This window comes from Stegostoma tigrinum, chromosome 2, assembly GCF_030684315.1.
Source record: "Stegostoma tigrinum isolate sSteTig4 chromosome 2, sSteTig4.hap1, whole genome shotgun sequence".
Lineage (NCBI taxonomy): Eukaryota > Metazoa > Chordata > Chondrichthyes > Orectolobiformes > Stegostomatidae > Stegostoma > Stegostoma tigrinum.
The window spans coordinates 92,312,447-92,334,127 of NC_081355.1; the positions used below are offsets into that span (position 1 = coordinate 92,312,447).

Consider the following 21,681-nt stretch of genomic DNA (forward strand, 5'->3'; position numbering starts at 1 on the left):
TAGCAATAGAAGACTCTCTTTGTCACTTTAAAACAAATTCAGACATGTCAAACCAATGTCCTTTCCTCATTAAGTAGAGCAGACTTGCCTGGAACAGGGTAGCCTAGTTTCAGCTGGGTAAACTTTTGCCATGATTCAAACAAGCAGCCAGATCAAAAAATGCATTGAAGCAAAAATACAGAGGAGCTGACAGAAAGAGGTCATAGTCTCTCAATGAGTAACGTATCTTGTTAAAAACGCATCACAAGTGACTTGCCTCTGGTTGGAGGGCAAGAAGTCCAAAATCCTTGGAAGCAGTAAACAAAATAATTGTATACCTTTTTTTTAAAAAAAGAATCTCTCTGTACACAAAAAGAGGCTGCTACAATTTCAACCTCTTGTTTACCTCTGCCTTTCAAAGTATATTCCATATTGAAGACTGAATGTGAAATTCGACCCATGTAGCCAAGCACATTATAAAACTGTAAACATAATGCTACTTCTAAAATGCATGTGCTAAAGTCTAAAATTAAGTTCTCCCATTACACAGTCAGTCTCAGTTTATTTAAAAAGGTTTCCACTGATATGGGTGGCTATAATGACACAATGTATAGGCCAAGCATCCCAATGACCCATTCCTCAAACAACTGTGGCAGGTTGTGCAGCTCCAACATTGGACTGCTGAGTCAACTCAAGGCCCTTTACTTGCTCCTGAGGGATTGTCCAAGAACAAACCATCATTACAATTCACAATTTCATAATGTCCAAAAATCTCTGAACAAAATAATCTGAAAAAAAAACTTGGATTCAACTTAATGAGTTAATTTTAATCCAACAACCAAGGTACAGACACGTCAAAAGAGTTTTATTTACAGGTTTAAAAAAAGGAATACTTTCTCCAAAGTGTTAACCTGCTGTTGTTCTCATTCATTTCCCAGTTCATGTGATACAAACAATAAGATGCCAGCTTCAGTCAAATGTTCTTCAAGCTTGGCACAAAACTTACTTCAAATCAGAGACAGAAATTTCCAGGGTACTAAAGTAAGGCTCCCTTTGCACGCCAATCACCTGAAAGGAATTCCTGAAATTCTTCTTCATCATCCGTGTCAACTTCATTGTCACCTTGTGACTGCTTGCCTTTCAATGCTGTCATCAGTTGTTTTACTGTTTCTTGACGATCTCGCAAGTGCTCTATACGCTTGTAGCACATTCTGGAAGAAAACAGGTACTTATTAATACGGCACAAAAATTTAACAAAGAAAGATCCTCCATTGAAAATAGTAACTTATTTACGAAGTGTTTCTATGCTACACTAAATTGATGATTACAGTATTACCAAAATGAACTGACAGGGAATTATTTTGGCAAAAGGGAGACGATGGCAAAATGGTAATTGTCACTGGGGTAGCAATGCTAATGTTCTGGGGATACAGATTCAAATTCCACCTTAGCAACAGGAATTTAAATTCATCTAACCAATCTATAACTGAAAGCCAGTTGGGTAGCCATGAAACGGTCATTAATTGTTGTAAAATTTGCTTAATTCACTAATGTCCTTTGGGGAAGGAAATATGCCTTCCTCACTTGATCTGGCTGAGATATGATACCAGACTGGCATCTGGTGACCTACCTCCCACTGCCTCCAAGCTGATAATCCCCAGCCCCACACAGCTCGCTTCTACCTTCTTCCAAAAATCCACAAACAGGACTATCTGGGCAGACCCATTGTTTCAGGCTGCTTTCGCCCCACACAACTCATCTCTGCCTACCTTGACTCAGTCTTCTCCCCCCTGAGAATCCCAGTCCACGTACATCCATGATTCCTCTGACGCTTTACATGTATTTCAAAATTTCCATTTTGCAGGCTTCAGCCACCTCCCATTTACCATGGATGTGTAATCCCTTTACATGCCCACTCCCCAGCAGGAGGGTCTTAGGGCTCTCTGCTTCTTCCTGCAGCAAAGACCTGAACCATGCCCACCCATCACTGCCCTCCTCTGCTTGGCTAAGCACATCCTCACCCTCAACAAATTGTCTTTTAACTCCTCTCATTTCCTTCAGGTCAGAGGTACCTGCACCAGGCCCCAGTTACGTTTGTTTCTTTGTGCGGTACGTAGAACATTACTTGTTTCATTCTGGCCCCCGCCCACAACTCTTTCTTTGACATAGTGATGATATCATCAGTGCTGCTTCCCTCTGTAGGTTGCTGCGTACGATAAAGGTGCACAGCATAACGAATAATGTATTAGAATGGATAGAAGATTGGTTTGCTAACAGAAAATAAAGAGTGGGGATAAATGGGTATTTTTCTGGTTGGCAATCAATGGCTACTGTTGTCCCTACAGGATCAGTGCTGTGGCCACAATTGTTTCCAAAATAACAGGGAGCAGATTTAGGACTGAGTTGAGGAGGAAATTCTTCATCCAAAAATCTGAATCTGTAGAATTCCCTGACCAGTGAAGCAGTTGAAGCCACCTCACCATGTTTTTAAGGCAAAGTTAGATTTTTGAACAGGAAGGGAATTAAGGGCTATGGTGAGCAGGCGGGTACATGCAGCTGAGTTTTCAAAAAGATAAACCATGAACGTACTGAATGGCACAGCAGGCTTGGCGGGCCAGATGGCCTACTCCTGCTCCTATTTTTTACGTTCTTAATCAATAGTCCAATACAGCAGCAATCACCTCAGAGCTATTTACTAAATTGCAGTCCAAGAAAGCCAAACATCATCTATTTTTGCCTGCATTACCGATGTAGATCTGACTGAATGACAATATCTGTTTAAATTGTTGAATCCAATATCTGCCATCACACTGGTCACCACATCAGCTTGCTGTTTTCCAAAACAATGAAACTAAAATACTTAAAAGTTAAGAACGAGATAAACAACCATTTTCTGGTTAAACAGATAGCTTGGAGACACTGGGAATATTACATGAGAAGAAGGTAAGGTTGAGAGGAGACTGAATAAAGGCATTCTTGCAGGCCTTGGACAATAGATAGGGGGGAAAAAAAGCTTTTCCCATTGGGGAAGGTCAAGAAATAAAGGGAACAAATTTAAGTATTTTGCAGAAAAAATAATGGTGACCAGGCGAGAAAAAAATGGAACTGGATCATTACATGAAAAGGAAAAGGCAAGGGATGGGGACCAGGTGAATTGTCCCTGCAGGGAGCCAGCATGGTTACAACAGGTAAAATAGCCTCCTTCAGTGCTTTAAACATTCCATAATTTTATGTTCAGAGAGAGTTGTGATGAGTGATAAACATACCATTAACTGTAGTTGTACAAGTGATCTTTTGTCACAGAATTGCTGAATTTCACCTGGCTTTTATTACTCTGGCAAGAAATGGATTGCATTTTAAAAACGTCCCAGAAGATTTTACCACTGCCATTCCCAACTCTCAAATCTGAGACCATTTTGTAACAAGTCACTAGCAACCGCATTAAATCTTCCAGTATATTCAAGGCTGAGATAGTCAGATACTTACCAATTAGGGACTCAAACATTTTGGGGAAAAAGGCAGAAAAGTGGAACTGAGGATTATCAAATCAGCCATGATCTCACTGAAAGGAAGATCAGACTTTATGGGCTGCCCCTCTGTATTACGGTCTTATTTATTTTTCAATACAGATGTCTGGTCTTAGTGTGATAATCTACATCCTAAGAGTTCCATTTTTGCAAAGGGCTATGCTAATTCAAATAACCTTAAATTGAAGTATTTTTTATTGTCACTGAATTTAATTCAAGATAAAAGTAACATCATAAGGAAAAATGTTATGCTGGGAAAAACTGGGGAAATTGGATTAAATAGATATTTCTGATCCAGATCCAGCACATGGATTGGCACACTGGTTCCAATAAACTCATTCTGTTCTGAAAGCTCTTTGATTTCAATCACTTATTACTGACTATCGTGCGCATATCATTTAAGGTCAGTGCGACGTACAACAGTTATAATATAAAATTCCAATTAAACTCATTCTCATTATATTTCTATTGCAAAAGATTAAGCTAAGTCTTGCTATTTTAAACAGCTGAAATGACAGTTATGTTACTGCTGTGCAGGGCACTAATTGGACTCCATTTGTAGTGCAGATTTTCCAGAATGAAAAATGACAGAGTTAAAGGAGGACGCATTACATATACAGTTACACAAGGTAAAGGAGAGTGGCTATAGTTGTGCAGTCTAAGTGACTCTATCTGTAAGTCAGAAGGTCTGGATTCAAGTCACACTGACCCTAAAGGTGTGCCATAACACATCTGAATAGGTTGATTAAAAGTATCTAAAAGCTTAAGATGTTGAATATTGGAGTCTCTTTAAGACTGATGTTTCCTATTACCTACTGTGTAGCATGAGGTTTCATTTAAAAGCTATTACAGCTGCACTTAACATTCCGAAATTCTGGCATATGAAAACAAAGGGAAGAATAATGAAAATCAGAGCGGTCACAAAAAATGTGCATGAAACTCATGTCAACAATTTATCAGGCACCAAATGTACCCTATTATTCAACAATAAGAAGTATTTGTTCTCAGAAAGAATGGTAAACCAACCCTAAGATGGAACTGGGCAAGGGAACAATGATTTCCCAATAACACGAGTGGCTGTCCCAGGTAAGGCCACTAGCCAAAATATTCAGACAATCAATTGACACAGTGTAAGATGCCTGCCCCTAAAAATGATATAACACTAAATGGCCAGGCTCAGAGCAGAGTACTCAGGACAGGAGGTGCCAGGGGAAAACGTGTAGGGCCTAGGCTAATTCTGAGCTAGAATAACCGCACTGGAGCCAAATTCTGTGCTTGAGTAAATGTGCTGAATCTAGGTCAAATCTGTGCTGGAACATTGGTGCAGGGACCAAGAATAAAGGAGACTCAAGGCAAGAGGGGTTCTCAACAAGCAGACCTTGTACACAGCAGTTCTCATTGGATGGCCCTTGAGAGCAGTCCTCAGCAGGCAGACAGAAGGAGAGGAGGAAGACCAATGGAAGAGTTCCTGAACACATCAGCGAGAGAGCAGGATGCTGCCCCCACTACGTTAATGAGATTGAAACATTTCATGCCGACAACCTGTTTGTCCTCTGATATCAGTGAACCATCCCAATTGTCAAGGGGTTGTAGACTTTCTTTATCTAATTAACTAATATATCATCCCTAAACTGCTACTTCCTTACAAACTCAGTAAACTAGTAGATAATTGCAATAAATTATCAACTGCCTATATTAGGTAACTGCGACCATATACCCCTAAAGTCAACAAAAGGGAGTGGACTTCTTTGGCAAAGTAATGGCATTCCTACCTTCAAACCAGAAGGTCAGGACTCAAGTTCTACCTGTTTCAGAGATGTGTCATAACATGCTTACATAGGTTGACTGAAAATACCTATAAGATTAAATGGTAATCTAATTAAAGTATTAGTGATTTAATAATTTGAAAGAGTAGAGAGAGAAAGAAACTGATGGATTCAACTAAAAGAAGGTGGTGTAATTTTAATATGTGAGCAAAGCCGTTTCGGTTTACTATCAGAATGCACTTCTTCCCACAAAGGATAGAAGTTGAGTTAACCGGCAACGTTTCGCCTCTGAATCAGAATAGTTCAGGTTCATGTTCCACTCCAGGACATGATGGCCACAGAAGGAATGTTCATGATGTGGTTAAACAGATTGACAGCCTACAAATCCTTCCAATACTTCCACACTATTCTCCACAAAGAGCTAAGTGTGTGAAGTTATGCAAAACAAATAAAAAAGGTAGTAGGAATTTGAGACTCAAATCAAAAATTTAAACACTGACCCTAGATTTTGTGGTTAGATGAAGTTAAGATATAGATTAATCATAATTCACTTGAAATGTAGTCCAGATCATGTTTCTATGTTCTAACGTTAAAAATGAACTACCCCAAAATGTGTCCTTAATCATTTACAACTAGGAGAAAAACTTTGCAATTGCACATCCAGGGATGACACCTAAAAGTGCTTTATAACCATGTGAGAAAGTAAAAGAGACCTTGTTTTAATTGTTTCTCTGAAAAATCACAGCTACAAGAGGACAACACTCTCTCAGCTCTGCAGTTAAGGACAAAGAAAAAGATGGTCAAGTCTCTGTGGTTTGAACTAATGATCTGATTCAGAGGCAAACATAAGACCACTGAGCCAAAGTTAACAGCGACATAAGAATGCAATCTGAATTCATGTTTGAATTAATATCAGTATGGAAAAATATAATTATAAATAATGGCAATATAATCTGTTAAATAACATTTATAGAAACATTAATAAGGCAAAGCATGATTAGAATTGAGGGTTTCAGCTGTACGAAGGCCTGAACAACTGAAATTGATGTACTATTTACAAAGGTGCATTTATTTTTACATCAGACCAGTAATATTTCTGAGTGATATTTTAAAATCTTTCAAACTAAGATATGAAATTGATGAACTCTTGATTTAAGTAATATTTAAATACATTAATCACAGACTATTGATTCCATCCGGTTTCACTTCTCCATTATCAATGACAATATCATAAGTAACATTGTAATATTATGCCAAAAGGTCACTTTTTCATATACCTTGTCTATCATGTCAAGGATATATCCTAACTTCAGCCAATCTTGGCATAACATAATCAATGAATTAATAGGGGTGCCATTAATCTCAATAAAGGAACAATTCCTTCTTACAGCCTTTCCCCAAAATCTCACACATAACCAAAACAAACAGCTTTTTCCAAAGCTGATACAGAATAAAAAATTCTTCCTTTCAGAGATGTTGAATAACGTAACACGAAACTGAAATAAGGAAAGCCAACTGGCCATTCAAGTTCAAGTGTAGTCTAGAACAGGCACATTGGGAGGTAGTGGTGCCGTAGTAATGTGACTGAGCTGGAAATCCAAGACTATAAGACATAGGAGTGGAAGTAAGGCCATTCGGCCCATCAAGTCCACTCCGCCATTTAAATCATGGCTGATAGGCATTTCAACTCCACTTCCCTGCACTCTCCCCGTAGCCCTTGATTCCTTGTGAGATCAAGAATTTGTCGATCTCTGCTTTGAAGGCATCCAACATCCCGGCCTCCACTGCACTCCGTTATTGTTATTGTGCTGGTGATGTGGATTTGAATCCCATTTCGGCAGATGATGAAACTTGAATTCAATGAAAAAAATCTGGGAATTAATGGATAACTTTAAGGCAAAAATGCTACCATTGTTCTAAATTGGTTATGCTCTCCTTAAAGTTTGGCCTACATTGACTCCAAACTACAGCAATGTGATCAGTTCTTAACACCCTGAGGACAATTAGGGATCAGTAATAAATAGTGACCTCGCCAGCAAAGCCCACATCCTGTGAATGAATTTTACATACGCTGTTATAACATCTGTTCATCTCCCATTTTAATATAAAACATTGTCTACCTGAGGCAATTAGCATTTCATGTATTTAATCTGTTGCTACTGCTGCTAGTTTTCTTTGTAAATTAAATGGACATAAAGTGTGTGGCTTTTAGCAGGTAACCACAATATCAAAAATTCCAGTTAATAGAGAATTCCAGTCAGGTGTGGGAGATGACAGAATTTCTAGTATGCAACCTTTTTTTGTACATTTCTGAATGTACATTTCTTTAAACTAAAACACCTAAGAGAATCGCAAGGTAAAAAGGAGAAGATGCAAAAATAAAAGCAAGGCTAAATAAAGTTTAGTCACTGTAAAGGTATCAAAGATATAGATAGTGGACATCGAACATCTATTAGAAATCTCATCTGTTTTGGAGATAATTCCAGAAGGTATCCAGAACAGACATAAGGGACGGTAATGATGTAGTTGTAATGTCAATGAATTAGCACTCCAGGACCCACGGTTATTGTTCTGGCGATACAGGTTTGAATTCCACCTTGACAGATGCATCAAGATTGCGTGTGACCACACCTAAAATCAGCAGAGCAGCAACACAGAAGTTTAAACATTCTGATCATTGCAAAATCTTGGCCACGTATTCTACTTTAAGGCATCTAATTATTATCTAAAAACCAAAAGAACTGCGGATGCTGCAAATCAGAAACAAAAACAAAGTTGTTGGAAAAGCCCAGCATTTGTGACGAAAAAACAGAGTTAATGCTTCGGGTCCAGTGACCCTTCCTCTGAGGAATTATTATCGCCTGTTAAAATTCTGCATCGTCTGCAAATTCAGATTTTTGATTTCTGGAAATGACTGGCCGGCTAATGCATATGTGGAAATATCATTCCACTCTGTACAAGTTTCAGTAATCATAATATATGCAGCAAGATCGAGGGAAGACAGCAGTGTAGTGGTAAAGTCAATGGACAAGTAACCCAGATGCCCAGGCTAATACGCTGGCAAAATCGGGGTGAATCCTACAATGGCAAATGGCTAAATCTGACCTAATTGAAATCTGGAATTAAAAGTCAGCCCAATGGCAATTACCTAACCATTGTCAATTGTCATAAATATCCAGCTGGTTCACCAGTGCTCTTTAGTCAGGAAATCTGCAATCACTAACTTGTCTGGCCTAGATGTGGCTCCAGACACATCAAAATGGTTGACTCTTAATTGCTTTCTGAATGGCCTGACAAGCCACTTAGTTCAAGAGCAATTAAGGATAGGCAACAAATTCTGGCCTTGCCAGTAACACCTATATCCCCTGCAAGGATTCAAACAAAGATGATCAAAGGCCATAGCCGATTTGATCACTCAAGTTAATTTTGGTCCGTTCATCTAGGGTAAGGTTCTAAAATCAGAATTAATTAAAAACCAAAAGAACTGCGGGTACTGTAAGTCAGAAACAAAAATAAAAGTTGCTGGAAAAGCTCAGCAGTTTGGACAGCATCTATGAAAGCAAATCAAAGTTAATGTTTGCATATAAACCAACATTTTCCCAGCTACCATCAGTTCTGAGTAAGGGTCACCAGATCAGAAACATTAACTCTGATTTCTCTTCACAGATGCTGCCTGACCCGCTGAGCTTTTTCAGCAATTTCTGTTTTTCAGTTAGAATTAATTAACTGCTTGTCACAGGCTTACCTCACACACATATTAATAGATTATCATCAATAATACACTCAACAGCATGCAGGCTTAAACACATTAAAATCGCTTGATTCGAATTTTAGACCAAATACCCACAAATTGTGTTAGGCACAGCTAAAGAAATTCCTGAGACCTGGTTTGCTTAAAAATTTGCTTTATCTAAAAATAAATTCAAAAATCTGTTTAGCAAAAGACACTAAAATGTTGGATGTTAACCTCTATAAAACCTCAGTATATTTCTCCTGCTTTAATGTGTTTTCTAAATAAAAACCGAAAAAAAAAATCCCAATGCTATAAATCAGGAACAAAAAAAATTGCTAGAAAAGCTCAGCAGGTCTGACAGCATCTGTGAGGGAAAGAACAGAGTTAGCACTTCGGGTCCAGTAACCCTTTCTGAAAACTGAGAATGGGAGTTCTGAGGAAGGGTCACGGGACCCAAAATGTTAACTGCTTTTTACTTCACAGATACTGCCAGAGGGGGAAATGGGGGGGAGAGGGAAATGGGGGGGGAGAGGGAAATGGGGGGGGAAGAGGGAAATGGGGGGGGAGGGGGAAATGGGGGGGGGAGGGGGAAATGGGGGGGGGAGGGGGAAATGGGGGGGGGAGGGGGAAATGGGGGGGGAGGGGAAATGGGGGGGGAGAGGGGAATGGGGGGGGGAGAGGGGAATGGGGGGGGAGAGGGGAATGGGGGGGGAGAGGGGAATGGGGGGGGAGAGGGGAATGGGGGGGGAGAGGGGGATGGGGGGGAGAGGGGGATGGGGGAGGGTAAGAGGGGAATGGGGGAGGGTAAGAGGGGGAGGGGGGAGAGGGGGGAGGGGGGAGAGGGGGGAGAGGGGGGAGGGGGAGGGGGGAGAGGGGGGAGAGGGGGGAGAGGGGGGAGGGGGGAGAGGGGGGAGAGGGGGGAGAGGGGGGAGGGGGGAGGGGGGAGGGGGGAGAGGGGGAGGGGGGAGAGGGGGGGGGAGGGGGGAGAGGGGGGGGGAGGGGGGAGAGGGGGGAGGGAGGGGGGGGGGGGGGAGAGGGGGGAGGGAGGGGGGGGGGAGGGGGGAGGGAGGGGGGGGAGGGGGGAGAGGGGGGAGGGGAGAGGGGGGGAGAGGGGGGGAGAGGGGGGGAGAGGGGGAGAGGGGGGGAGAGGGGGGGAGAGGGGGGGAGAGGGGGAGAGGGGGGGAGAGGGGGGGAGAGGGGGGGGAGAGGGAGAGAGGGGGAGAGGGGGGGAGGGGGGGAGGGGGGGAGGGACTCTGAAATAAAATAGACAGAAAGAGAGGGAAGGCGATGATGCAAGGTGGATAAAGGAGCAGATAGGTGGAGAGAAGACAGACAGTCAAGGAGGCAGGGATGGAGCCAGTAAAAGTGAGTGTAGATAGGGAGTTTGGATGGGGTTTGGTCAGGTGGGTCAGGTGGCAGGGAAGTGGGAGGGGGAGATAAAATGGGTCGCGACTGGGAGGTGCAGTCATTTGTCATGAACCGAGCATAGGTATTCCACAAAGTGGTCTCCGAGCCTCCGCTTGGTTTCCCCGACATAGAGGAGGCCACATCGGGAACAGCGGATATAATATGCCAAATTAGCAGATGTGCAGGTGAACATCTGTTTAATGTGGAAGGTTTTCTTGGGACTTAGGACAGAGGGTGGGGGGTGGGGAAATGTGGTGTAGGGCTGGTGTAGCACTTCCTGTGGTTGCAGGGAAAAGTGCCAGGGTGGTGGGGCTAGTGGGGAGTGTGGAACCGGCAAGGGAGTCACGGGGAGAGCGGTCCTTCCGGAAAGTAGACAAGGTGGGAAAAATGTCCTTGGTAGTGGTGTCAGATTGTAGGTGGCGAAAGTGGTGGAGGATGATGTGTTGAATCCGGAGGTTACTGGGGTGCTACGTGAGGACGAGGGGGATTCTGTCTTTGTTGTCATTGCAGAGAGGGGGTGTGACGGATGAGTTGCAGGAAACAAGAGAGATGCGGTCAAGAGCGTTTTCAACCATTGTGGAGGGGAAATTGTGGTCCTTGAAAAACGAGGACATCTGGGATGTCCGGGAGTGGAATACCTCATCTCGGGTGCAAATGCAGCGTAGGCAAAGGAATTGGGAATAGGGGATGGCATTCTTGCAGGAAGGTGGGTGAGAGGAGGTGTATTCTAGGTAGCTGTGGGAGTCGGTAGGCTTGAAATAGATATCAGTTTCCAGATGGTTGCCAGAGATGGAAACAGAGGGGTCCAGGAAGGAGACAGAGGTATTGGAGTCCAGGTGAACTTAAGGTTGGGGTGGAATGTCTTAGTAAAGTGGATGAACTGTTCGAGCTCCTCATGGAAAACGAGGCAACGCAAATACAGTCATTGATATAATGGAGGAAGAGGTGGGGGATGGGGCCAGTGTACCTGCAGAAGGAGGATTGTTCAACGTATTCCACAAAGAGGCAGGCATAGCTTGGGCTCATGTGGGTACCCACGGTCACTCCCTTTGTCTGTAGGAAGTGGGAGGAGTTGAAGGAGAAGTTGGTAAGGAGGAGTACGGCGACATGGATAAGGGTGTTGTTGGAGGGGGGCCTGAGGGAGAGGAAGAAGCGGAGAGCATTTAGGCCATCTGCATAGACAATGCAAACATACAGGGACAGGACGTCCATGGTGAAGATGAGGTGTTGAGGACCAGGGAATTGGAGGTTTTGGTGAGTGTTGTCACGGACGCAGGTGGGGAGTTCCCAGGCTGGGGGAGGGGGCGGGAGCGGAGAATGGAGTCGAGATAAATGGAGATAAGTTCGGTGGGGCAGGAACAAGCACTGGGAGTTCTGTGGTAAATGGCTCACCTCTGGACTCCCAAAGCCTGTTCATTATCTAGAAGGAACAAATCTGGAATGGAATAAAATACTCTCCCCTTGCCTTGGCGAGTACAACTTCAACAACACTCGAGAAGCACCATTCATACTCTGAATCCCAGGGTACACTCTCTGTTCGGCTGCACACACTTCAGCTATGGAGCAAACACTTGTTGAAATGTGCTACACACATGCTTCTCTGTCTTTTGTATATATTACAATGACAGCAGTTGCTGCTCCAAATCCAAAACCTGAAGTCTGAGCACTTTCACTTGGTGACATTTCCTGCACCTCTGGACGTCTGGGACACAAGAAGTAGCCTAATTTTCTACAAGTCAAACATTTATCAAAGTATGATTTTAAACTTCCTAATGCAAAATGCATTAGAATTTACTTACATTTGTTCATCAATTTCTTCTATCTGTCTGTCAAAACGAATTTCTTCATCATCTTCAGCTACAATTGCTTCTGAAACCTTAAGGCAGAATATAAAAATCTGAGAGTTAAGATGTACAGACTACTTTTGACCGAAATAGCAGTTTAAAATCAGCATACAAAGTTCTGGATGTGAGTTTGCTCGCTGAGCTAGAAGGTTCGTTTTCAGACGTTTCATCACCATTCTAGGTAACATCATCAGTGAGCTTCCGGTGAAGTGCTGGTGTTATGTCCCACTTCCTATTTATCTGTTTAGGTCTCCTTGGGTTGGTGATGTCATTTCCTGTTCTTTTCTCAGATGGTGGTAGATGGGCTCCAAATCAATGTGTTTGTTGATGGAGTTCCGGTTGGAATGCCATGCATCTGGGAATTTTCGTGCATGTCTCTGTTTGGCTTGTCCTAGGATGGATGTGTTGTCCCAATCAAAGTGGTGTCCTTCCTCATCTGTATGTAAGGATACTAGTGATAGTGGGTCACGTCTTTTTGTGGCTTTTGATTGGGACAACACATCCATCCTAGGACAAGCCAAACAGAGACATGCACGAGAATTCCTAGAAGCATGGCATTCCAACCGGAACTCCAATCACAAACACATAGGCTCCAAATCAATCTCCCACCCTCTGAGAAAAAAAACAGGAAATTACATCACAAATGCAGGAAATGACATCACCAACCCAAGGAAACCTAAACAGATAAATAGAAAGCGGGACATAACACTAGCGCTTCACCGGAGGCTCACTGATGATGTTACCTAGAATGGTGACGAAATGTCTGAAAATGTACCTTCCAGTTTAGTTAGCAAACCCACATCCAGAACCTCAACCTGAGCTACAAATCTTCTCAAAACTTGCTAGCATACAAAGTATTTAAAATCTCAAGGAAAATGTGCTTCAAATGATCCTATAACATTTTAATTTGAACTTTGAGGTCAAAATGAGAAGGAACGGACAATAAACTGAAAACTATCAAAGTAATGCTTGATATTTTTGAGCAAAGGAAATCAAATCTTGGGAGGCATTAACAATATCAATTTTGAGCCAAATGAGCATATGTAGTAACTCTGGTACTTGTTACATTACTGCTTCAATATTAGATCAGCCATAATCTCACAGCAGTGAAACAGGCTGAATGATCTAATTCTGCTCCTACATCTTGTGGTCTTACTTAAGCACAATAAAAGTACCAAGTACAGCTTCGGTCACCACAGTATTTAAGGAATATTGCAGCAATAGCACTGCCCCTGGGTTTTTCCTCAATTCCAGACTCCAGCTGCACTGATCTATAAATGTTATTTTGTTTTAAACGAGAGTCCCAAGCCCTATAATTCAGTGAGCTCCTGGGACTTCAATGAACCTCAGCTCCTCAGAGTTAATAGTAGTACTTTGGCTTCTGGAAGGAATAAATAAAGGGTGAACTCAATGAATAGCTAGGCATTAGGAAATTCAAAGGAACAGAGAGATCTTGGGATGGTTGTCCACAGATCCCAGAAAGTGGCAGGACGGTTTAATAGGGTCATTAAGGTAGTATGCAGGATGCCTGCTTTTATCAGTCATGGCATAGATTATGAGAGCATGGAAGTCAAGTGGGAGCTGTACAGACTTAGTTAGGCCACAGCTGGAATACTATGTGCAGTTCTGGTCACCACACTGAAGGGAGGATATGACTGTACTGGAGGAGATACAAAGGAGACTCACCAGGATGTTGCCTAGAATGGAGAATTCCAGCTACAAAGCGCGGCTGGATAACATTGGATTATTTTCTTTGGAGCAGAGAGGGTTGTGAGAGGTACCTGACAGAGGTGCATAAGATTATGAAAGGCATGGACAGAATGAATAGAAAGCAACCATTCCCTTAGTTGCAGATTAATAATAAGGGAGAATAATTTTAAAGTGCATGGCAGGATGTTTAGAGGGGGATTTGAGAAAAAAACTTTTTTACTCAGAGAGTGGTAGGGGTCTGGAGTGCATGATCTGAGTCAGCTTGTTGACACAACAGGGAAACCATGTCAAAAACAATTGTTCGAATTCTTTGTGGAGGTAACAAGTAAAATAGATGAAGGGGAAATAGTGGATGTAATATATTGAATTTTCACAAGGCGTTAAATAAGGTACTACATTTAAGCTAATTAATGGTGGCACAAGTGTTGGAAGTAGTATATTAGCATGAATAGAATAACTATTAAAGGATAGAGTTGGAATAGGGCAGAGGGATATTTTAAGGATAGCAACTTATTGACAGGATGCAGAGATGGGCTGAGAGGTGGCAGATGGAGTTCAACCTGGATAAATGCGAGGTGATGCATTTTGGAAGGTCGAATTTGAAAGCTGAGTACAGGATCAAGGATAGGATTCTTGGCAGTGTGGAGGAACAGAGGGATCTTGGTGTGCAGATACATAGATCCCTTAAAATGGCCACCCAAGTGGACAGGGTTGTTAAGAAAGCATATTGTGTTTTGGCTTTCATTAACAGGGGGATTGAGTTTAAGAGTCGTGAGATCTTGTTGCGGCTCTATAAAACTTTGGTTAGACCGCACTTGGAATACTGCGTCCAGTTCTGGTCGCCCTATTATAGGAATGATGTGGATGCTTTGGAGAGGGTTCAGAGGAGGTTTACCAGGATGCTGCCTGGACTGGAGGGCTTATCTTATGAAGAGAGGTTGACTGAGCTTGGTCTCTTTTCATTGGAGAAAAGGAGGAGGAGAGGGGACCTAATTGAGGTATACAAGATAATGAGAGGCATAGATAGAGTTGATAGCCAGAGACTATTTCCCAGGGCAGAAATGGCTAGCATGAGGGGTCATAGTTTTAAGCTGGTTGGTGGAAAGTATAGAGGGGATGTCAGAGGTGGGTTCTTTACACAGAGAGTTGTGAGAGCATGGAATGCGTTGCCAGCAGCAGTTGTGGAAGCAATGTCATTGGGGTCATTTAAGAGACTGCTGAACATGCATATGGTCACAGAAATTTGAGGGTGCATACATGAGGGTCAATGGTCGGCAAACATTGTGGGCTGAAGGGCCTGTTCTGTGCTGTACTGTTCTATGTTCTAACTTATAACTAATGGGGTCTGACAGGGATCACTGCTTAGGCCATAATTATTTATTAATATATTGCATATATTAATTACACGAATGAGGAAAACAGAGTTTGTGGATGACACAAAAGTAAGTGGGAAGGCAAGTGGCAAAGATAACACAAAGGGTCTTCAGAGGGATACAGGCAGGTTAAGTGATTCAGCAAAAACACAGTTCACCTTGAAGAATAATGTGAACTTTGTTACTTTGGTAGCAAGATAAGCTGAATATTATTTAAATGGAGGAAAACTGAAAAAAAGCTACAGCACAGAGATATTTGGTAGTCCTCATACATAAATCAAAAAGCTAGCATATAAGTTCAGCATGTAAGAGGAAAGGCAAATTGAATTTTGGCCTTTATTTCAAAGGCAATGGAGTACATGCATATGAAGTCTTGCCTAAAACTATATAAGGAAAGATGTACTGGCATTACACGCAGTCCTGAGAGGTACACATATCCCAGGAATAAAGCGAGCATCTTACGAGGAGAGGTTGAGTAAGTTGTGTCTATACAAAACAGAATTTAAAAGAATGAGATGTTACCTTATTGGAACATTACAACATTCTTAGGGGACTTGGCAGGGTAAATGTGGAAAGATTGTTTCTTCTTGTGTGAGAGTCTAGAACCAGAGGAGAAAAATCTCAGTACAAGGGGCTGTCCATTTAAGACAGAGATAAGGAAGAATGTCTTCCCTCAGACGGTAGTGAATCTGCGGAGTTCTTCATTGTGGAAGGCTGTACGATGTGGGTCATTAATACTCAAGGCTGAGATACACAGATTTTTAATCAGTCAGGGAATCAAAGGTTATAGGGAAAAGACAGGAAAATACAGTTATGATTATCAGATAGCCATGGTCTCACTCAGTAACAGAACAGACTAAAAAATTGGCTGAATGGCCTACATCTTCTGATTTCATGGTCTAATAATCCAAACTATATTATTTTTCCTTCATCTGCGTCTAATCTTATTGTGCATGACTGTGGTGACAGATACATCAAGGACAATAAGAAAATATGCTCTGCTGGGAACATTTAAAATGACTCACCGTATTGACCTGTCTGATTTCTTTCTGAAACTCCTCCCACTCTTTGTCCATTTGATCTTTCGGAGGGTCTACGTTCCGCACCTATAATATCAGATATGACAGTAAAGAATAAGAGGACACTGAAGTGGTCAGGTATCAGATGCTAGCTCTTCTCTGCCCTCTACAGTTATTGGGCTGAAACCTTAAAAAGTGTCATCTCACTGACGGACAAGAATATTTGATTAAAATATGTGCACCAGCTTTGACAAACAAAATAATGTAAATGTTGTGGTACTTGCTTTTGCATCTTTTACTGGATCATCAAAGAATCCTTCTGGTAAAGCCTCTGCTGTATTATCTTTCCTAAAACAGCAAGACAAACCTGATCACCTTAAAGCGAGTGATTCCCAGAAACCCAACACATATAATACAACTGTGGCCTGAAGTATTCAGTTGCTCAAGTGCAATAGAGTCTTTCATTTTGCAAAAGTACTTAATGTTTACAATATTTAAATTTTGTTTAAAACATTAACACAAGTACCTTCACTTTAAAAATTAATTAGTAGTATCCCATATTTTTGATCCTTGTATAAAATGGAATACAAAATAAAATTCTGCAGCATTCACTTCCCCAGTCTTACCCTTGTCACAGAATCTGTTCAAGGAAGAACTAGATAAGTCATTGACAGACACAGGTCTGAATGGATATGGTGGGGTAGGGGGAGGAGGAGGAGACTAGGAAGTGGGTTTAGAAGCAGAACACCTATCACCTAAGGGAACATTGGAGCACTTCAAGGGCCAAATGGCCTTATCTTGCTCCTAAGTCCCACATTTCCTTGAAATTTAGGAAATTGACAAGCACAATGCTAAAGTACAAATTTATTTTCATATATTTAACATATTTAATCATAGATAAACGGTTAAAAAGCATTGCATCTCTTTTATCATAATAAGAACATTTTAAGACAATTCATAATGTATGCTACAATTATTAAACTTGGTCTGTAATTAGCTCATAATTACCACTATCAGGATTTTCACCTTTCCATTGCCTTGTCTGATTGCTCTGGTTTCTGGATGGATCCAGAATGAGTAACAGCTGGAGATGCGAGTGTGCTATCAAAGAAGTCTGAAAAGGAGAAAGATGAAAAAAAGGTAAAAAATTACAAGTTATGAACTTAAAATCATGGAAAAATTCATTTTTATCACTTATAATGTGTTTTATCTTTCTCTTTGTTCCGACATCAATATTAGAGGGTGGATAGACCATCTGTTTAAGGACCTATCAGCATCACTAAAGAGCTGGAAATACCTTGTTGAGATATTTGTAACATTGATAGCCACAGGTGAGGTGCCAAAAATCTGGAGTGTGGCTAATGTGGCGTCACTATTTAAGAAAAGTGGTAAGGAAAGGCCAGGGAACAACATACCGGTAAGCCTGATATCAGTGGTGGGCAAGTTGTTGGAAGGGGATCCTGAGGGACAGGATTTACATGTATTTGAAAATTCAAGACCTAATTAGGATATTTAACATGGGTTTGTGCATGGGAAATCATATCTCATGAACTTGACTGCGTTCTTTGAAGAAGTAACAAGAAGGATCGATGAGAGCAGAGTGGTGGGTGTAACCGATGTGGACTTCAGTAAGGAATTCAACAAGGTTCTGCATGATGGACTTGTTAGCAAGGTTAGATCACAAGAAATACAGGCAGAACTAGCTATGTGGATACAGAACTGGTTCGAAGGTAGAAGGCAGGCTGGTGATGGGAGGGCTGCTTTTCAGACTGGAAGCCTGTGACCAACAGTGCACACAAGGATGCGCACTGGATCCACTGCTTTTCATTATTTATATATATGATACGGATGTGAACATAGGAGGTATGGTTAGGTCTAGGCTCGAAACGTCAGCCTTCCTGCTCCTAAGATGCTGCTTGGCCTGCTGTGTTCATCCAGCTCTACACCTTGTTATCTCGGATTCTCCAGCATCTGCAGTTCTTATTATGTCAGGTATGGTTAGTAAGTTTGCAGGTGACACCAAAATTGGAGATGTAGTGGACAGCATAGAAGTTTACCTCCTACTATCTCAGTTATTTCTTAAATTGTACTTCTTATTTTTTCCACAGCCCTTTCTTTCAGGACATTATTCTCACAACGTCAAACTACTGCAGACTTTTTTCTTCCTAAACCACTTAGGAGACTAAAATGGTGCTGGGTCCACCACATTTTGCTATTTATATAAATGATTTGGTTGTGAACATAGGAGGTATAGAACATAGAACATAGAACAATACAGCACAGAACAGGCCCTTCGGCCCTCAATGTTGCGCCGACCTGTGAACTAATCTAAGGCCCTCGACCTACACTATCCCATCATTATCCATATGCTTATCCAAGGACTGTTTAAATGCCCCTAATGTGGCTGAGTTAACTACATTGGCAGGCAGGGCGTTCCACGCCCTTACCACTCTCCGAGTAAAGAACCTGCCTATGGTAGGTAATTTTGCAGATGACACCAAATGGGAGATGTCGTGGATAACGAAGATGATTAACTCACAGTACAATGGGACCTTGATCAAGATGGACCAATGGACCGAGGAGTGGCAGATAGACAATAGTTTAGATAAATGTGAGGTACTACATTTTGGAAAGGCAGGACTTACACACTTAATTGTAAGGTCCTGGGGAATGTTGCTGAATAAAGAGACCTGTGGTGCAGGTTTATAGCTCCTCGAAAGTGGAGTTATAGGTAGACGGGATAGTGAAGGTGGTGTTTGGTAAGCTTGCCTTTATTGGTCACTGCACTGAGTAAGTGAGTTGGGAGATCCTGCAGCTGTATAGGAATTGGTTAGGCCACTTCTGGAACATAGCATTCAATTCTGGTCGCCCTGCTAGAGGAAGGACATTGTGAAACTTGAAAGGGTCCAGAAAAGATTTCTAAGGATTTTGCTAGGGTTGGAGGGTTTGAACCATAGGAGAGGCTGAACAGACTGGGGCTATTTTCCCTGGAGCAACAGAGACTGAGGGGTGGCCTTATAGAGGTTTATAAAATTATGAGGGGCATGGATAAGGTGAATAGCCAAGGTCTTTTCCTTGAGGTGGGGGGAGTCCAGAAATAGCCGGCATAAGTTTAAAGTGAGAGGGAAAAGATTTAAGAGAGACCTGAGGGGCAACATTTTCACACAGAGGATGATGCATGCATAGAATATGCTGCCAGAGGAAGTGGTAGAGGCTGGTAAAATTACAACATTTAAAAGGGTTTAGATGGGCCAAATGCTGGCAAATGAGACTAGCTTAATTTAGGCTATCTCGTCAGCATGGACGACTTGGACCAAAGGGTCTGTTTCTATGACTCTGTGGCCTTAAACCAGAGTTCTCGGATTGGGCATACCTATTGTAGGGTAGAAGTTCTGTGCACACTGCAAATACCCTCCTCTCTTCCGCAATTTTGAATGTAGTCTCAGCTCCAGAGTCATTTCTATGCAAACATCATAGCAGAGATGGGGCTGGATTTGCTGCAGCATGCCTTAGATACACATTGCAATTAGGGTGAAGGCAAAAACATTCAGCTGTGTGTAGACAGAAAATTTGTTTTTCCCTCATTTTTACCTTTGCTTACATAATTTTGAATGGAAAGTTTGCGAGTGTTTGTATAGGTCTATCGTCTTTTGAAACCTCAAGTTTAATTCCGTTGGCCTTCAAAAGCTGATGTCCAACATTTAAATATGGAATAGATGGGAAGGGCAACAGAGGTTAATTTAGCCTCATTACTTGATATGGCTGGACTTGTATCATTTTGATAGGGTTTGAATCTACTAAAAGAAGGACAGATAGGAGAAACAGGCAGGATGTAATGGGGAGTAATCACAAGCACACTCCACAACTCCCCAGCACAAATCGAAAAGAAACTTTCCTCCTTTGCAAGGAGATAAGCAGGATCTCTTTGTTTTCAGTTGGTTACAGGATGTTTGGCAATGATGGTTTGAATCAAGTCAACTAATTATGCCAGATGGGACAATCCAAAACAATTCCAGACAGTTCCATTGTATTTCAGGACTTTACCAAAGAATATCAACCTAGCCTGATTCAATGAAAAATTGAATAACTTTAAAAAAAAACTCAAAGTCTTCTTATTCTGCTTCAGAGATCCTAACAACTTAAATTTTCCAGGCTTTCCAAGATTGCTTAGTAGTTAAACCCCATCAATTCGGCAACTAATACACCATTGAACCTATGATGGACCCTGCAAATTTACACCTAAGTTCTCCATTAGAAAATGTTGTCAGACCTGCTGAGTTTCTCCAGCACTTGCTGTTAATTCAGATCTCATGCATCCACAGTAATTTGCTTTTTATCAGCAAGTTAGAGTTTGGGAATTCTGTGGTGAGTAACTCACTTCCCAACTCACAGAGCCAGTCCATCATCTATAAGGCACAAGAGAGGAGCCTGATGGGATTTGCTCCACTTACTTTGATGAGTAGGCTTTAACAGCACTTGAGAAGCTCAATTATATCCTGGATGAAGCAGTCTGAGTGATTGGCAACCATGTGCCATATTCAAAATGCACTGCAGTAACCTGCCAAGCCTCTTTCACAATTACCATTAAAAGCTGTGGTCTCTACCAAGTACAAGAAAAGGGAAGTAATTGCATAGGAATGTTAGCACATACTAATTTGCCTGTAAACTATGCAATTCTGACTTTGAACTATATTGACAACTTCATTGTCACTGGATCAAAACCCTGGAACTCCCTTCTTAACAGCATTATGGGCATTTCAAGACCAAATGGATTGCAGTAGGTCACTGTTGTCTTTTCAGGGGAAATTGATCTTGCCAGCAATGAAAAGAAATGCCTGTATCCCATAACAAAGCAAAATTATTGCTCTCAGATGTTTTGCTGTGTAAGTCATAGTATGTTGGAGATTCATTGTGTTATAACAATGAAGGTGGGGATCAAGCATAAAGGGAAATATGACCACAAATGCCTTACAGGAAGTGCCATTATACGTATAGAGAGAAAGGTCATAACAAAGACTAAGACAAAGAGGAATGAACTGGGGAAGAACCAATGATAGCAAAAAAAGAGCACCATGTAAAATGAACTTTCAGGAGTTCAAGAGAAGGTGTATGATGATCAAGTGGTTCGGAAGGATCCGTGCCAAAACATCGAAAATGAGCTCAGACATGATAAATAGGATTAGTTGGGCTGGAGAGGTGACAGGTTGCATTACTGGGGGCAAATTCTATGACTCCGGCTCAGTGGTGTGGAATTGGATTTTTTCCAACTCCATTCTTGTGCCTGTGTGTTTTACCCACACAATCATTTTAATAAAGGTTTTAT

At 41.7% G+C, this 21,681-nt stretch overlaps 1 protein-coding gene across 1 annotated transcript in view; it reads right to left on the reverse strand.

Annotated features, from left to right (window-relative positions):
- Nucleotides 1-785: 785 nt before the first annotated feature.
- Nucleotides 786-21,681, reverse strand: part of znf830 (zinc finger protein 830) — a 46,153-nt gene continuing 25,257 nt past the window's right edge. The window contains exons 6-10 of the mRNA XM_059655535.1: nucleotides 17,385-17,472; nucleotides 16,643-16,706; nucleotides 16,365-16,445; nucleotides 12,212-12,288; nucleotides 786-1,190 (exon numbers count right to left, since the gene is read on the reverse strand). Of these exons, the coding sequence (XP_059511518.1) occupies nucleotides 1,016-1,190; nucleotides 12,212-12,288; nucleotides 16,365-16,445; nucleotides 16,643-16,706; nucleotides 17,385-17,472 (485 nt within the window). The 3' untranslated portion in view covers nucleotides 786-1,015. The remainder of the gene's footprint in view (nucleotides 1,191-12,211; nucleotides 12,289-16,364; nucleotides 16,446-16,642; nucleotides 16,707-17,384; nucleotides 17,473-21,681) is intronic.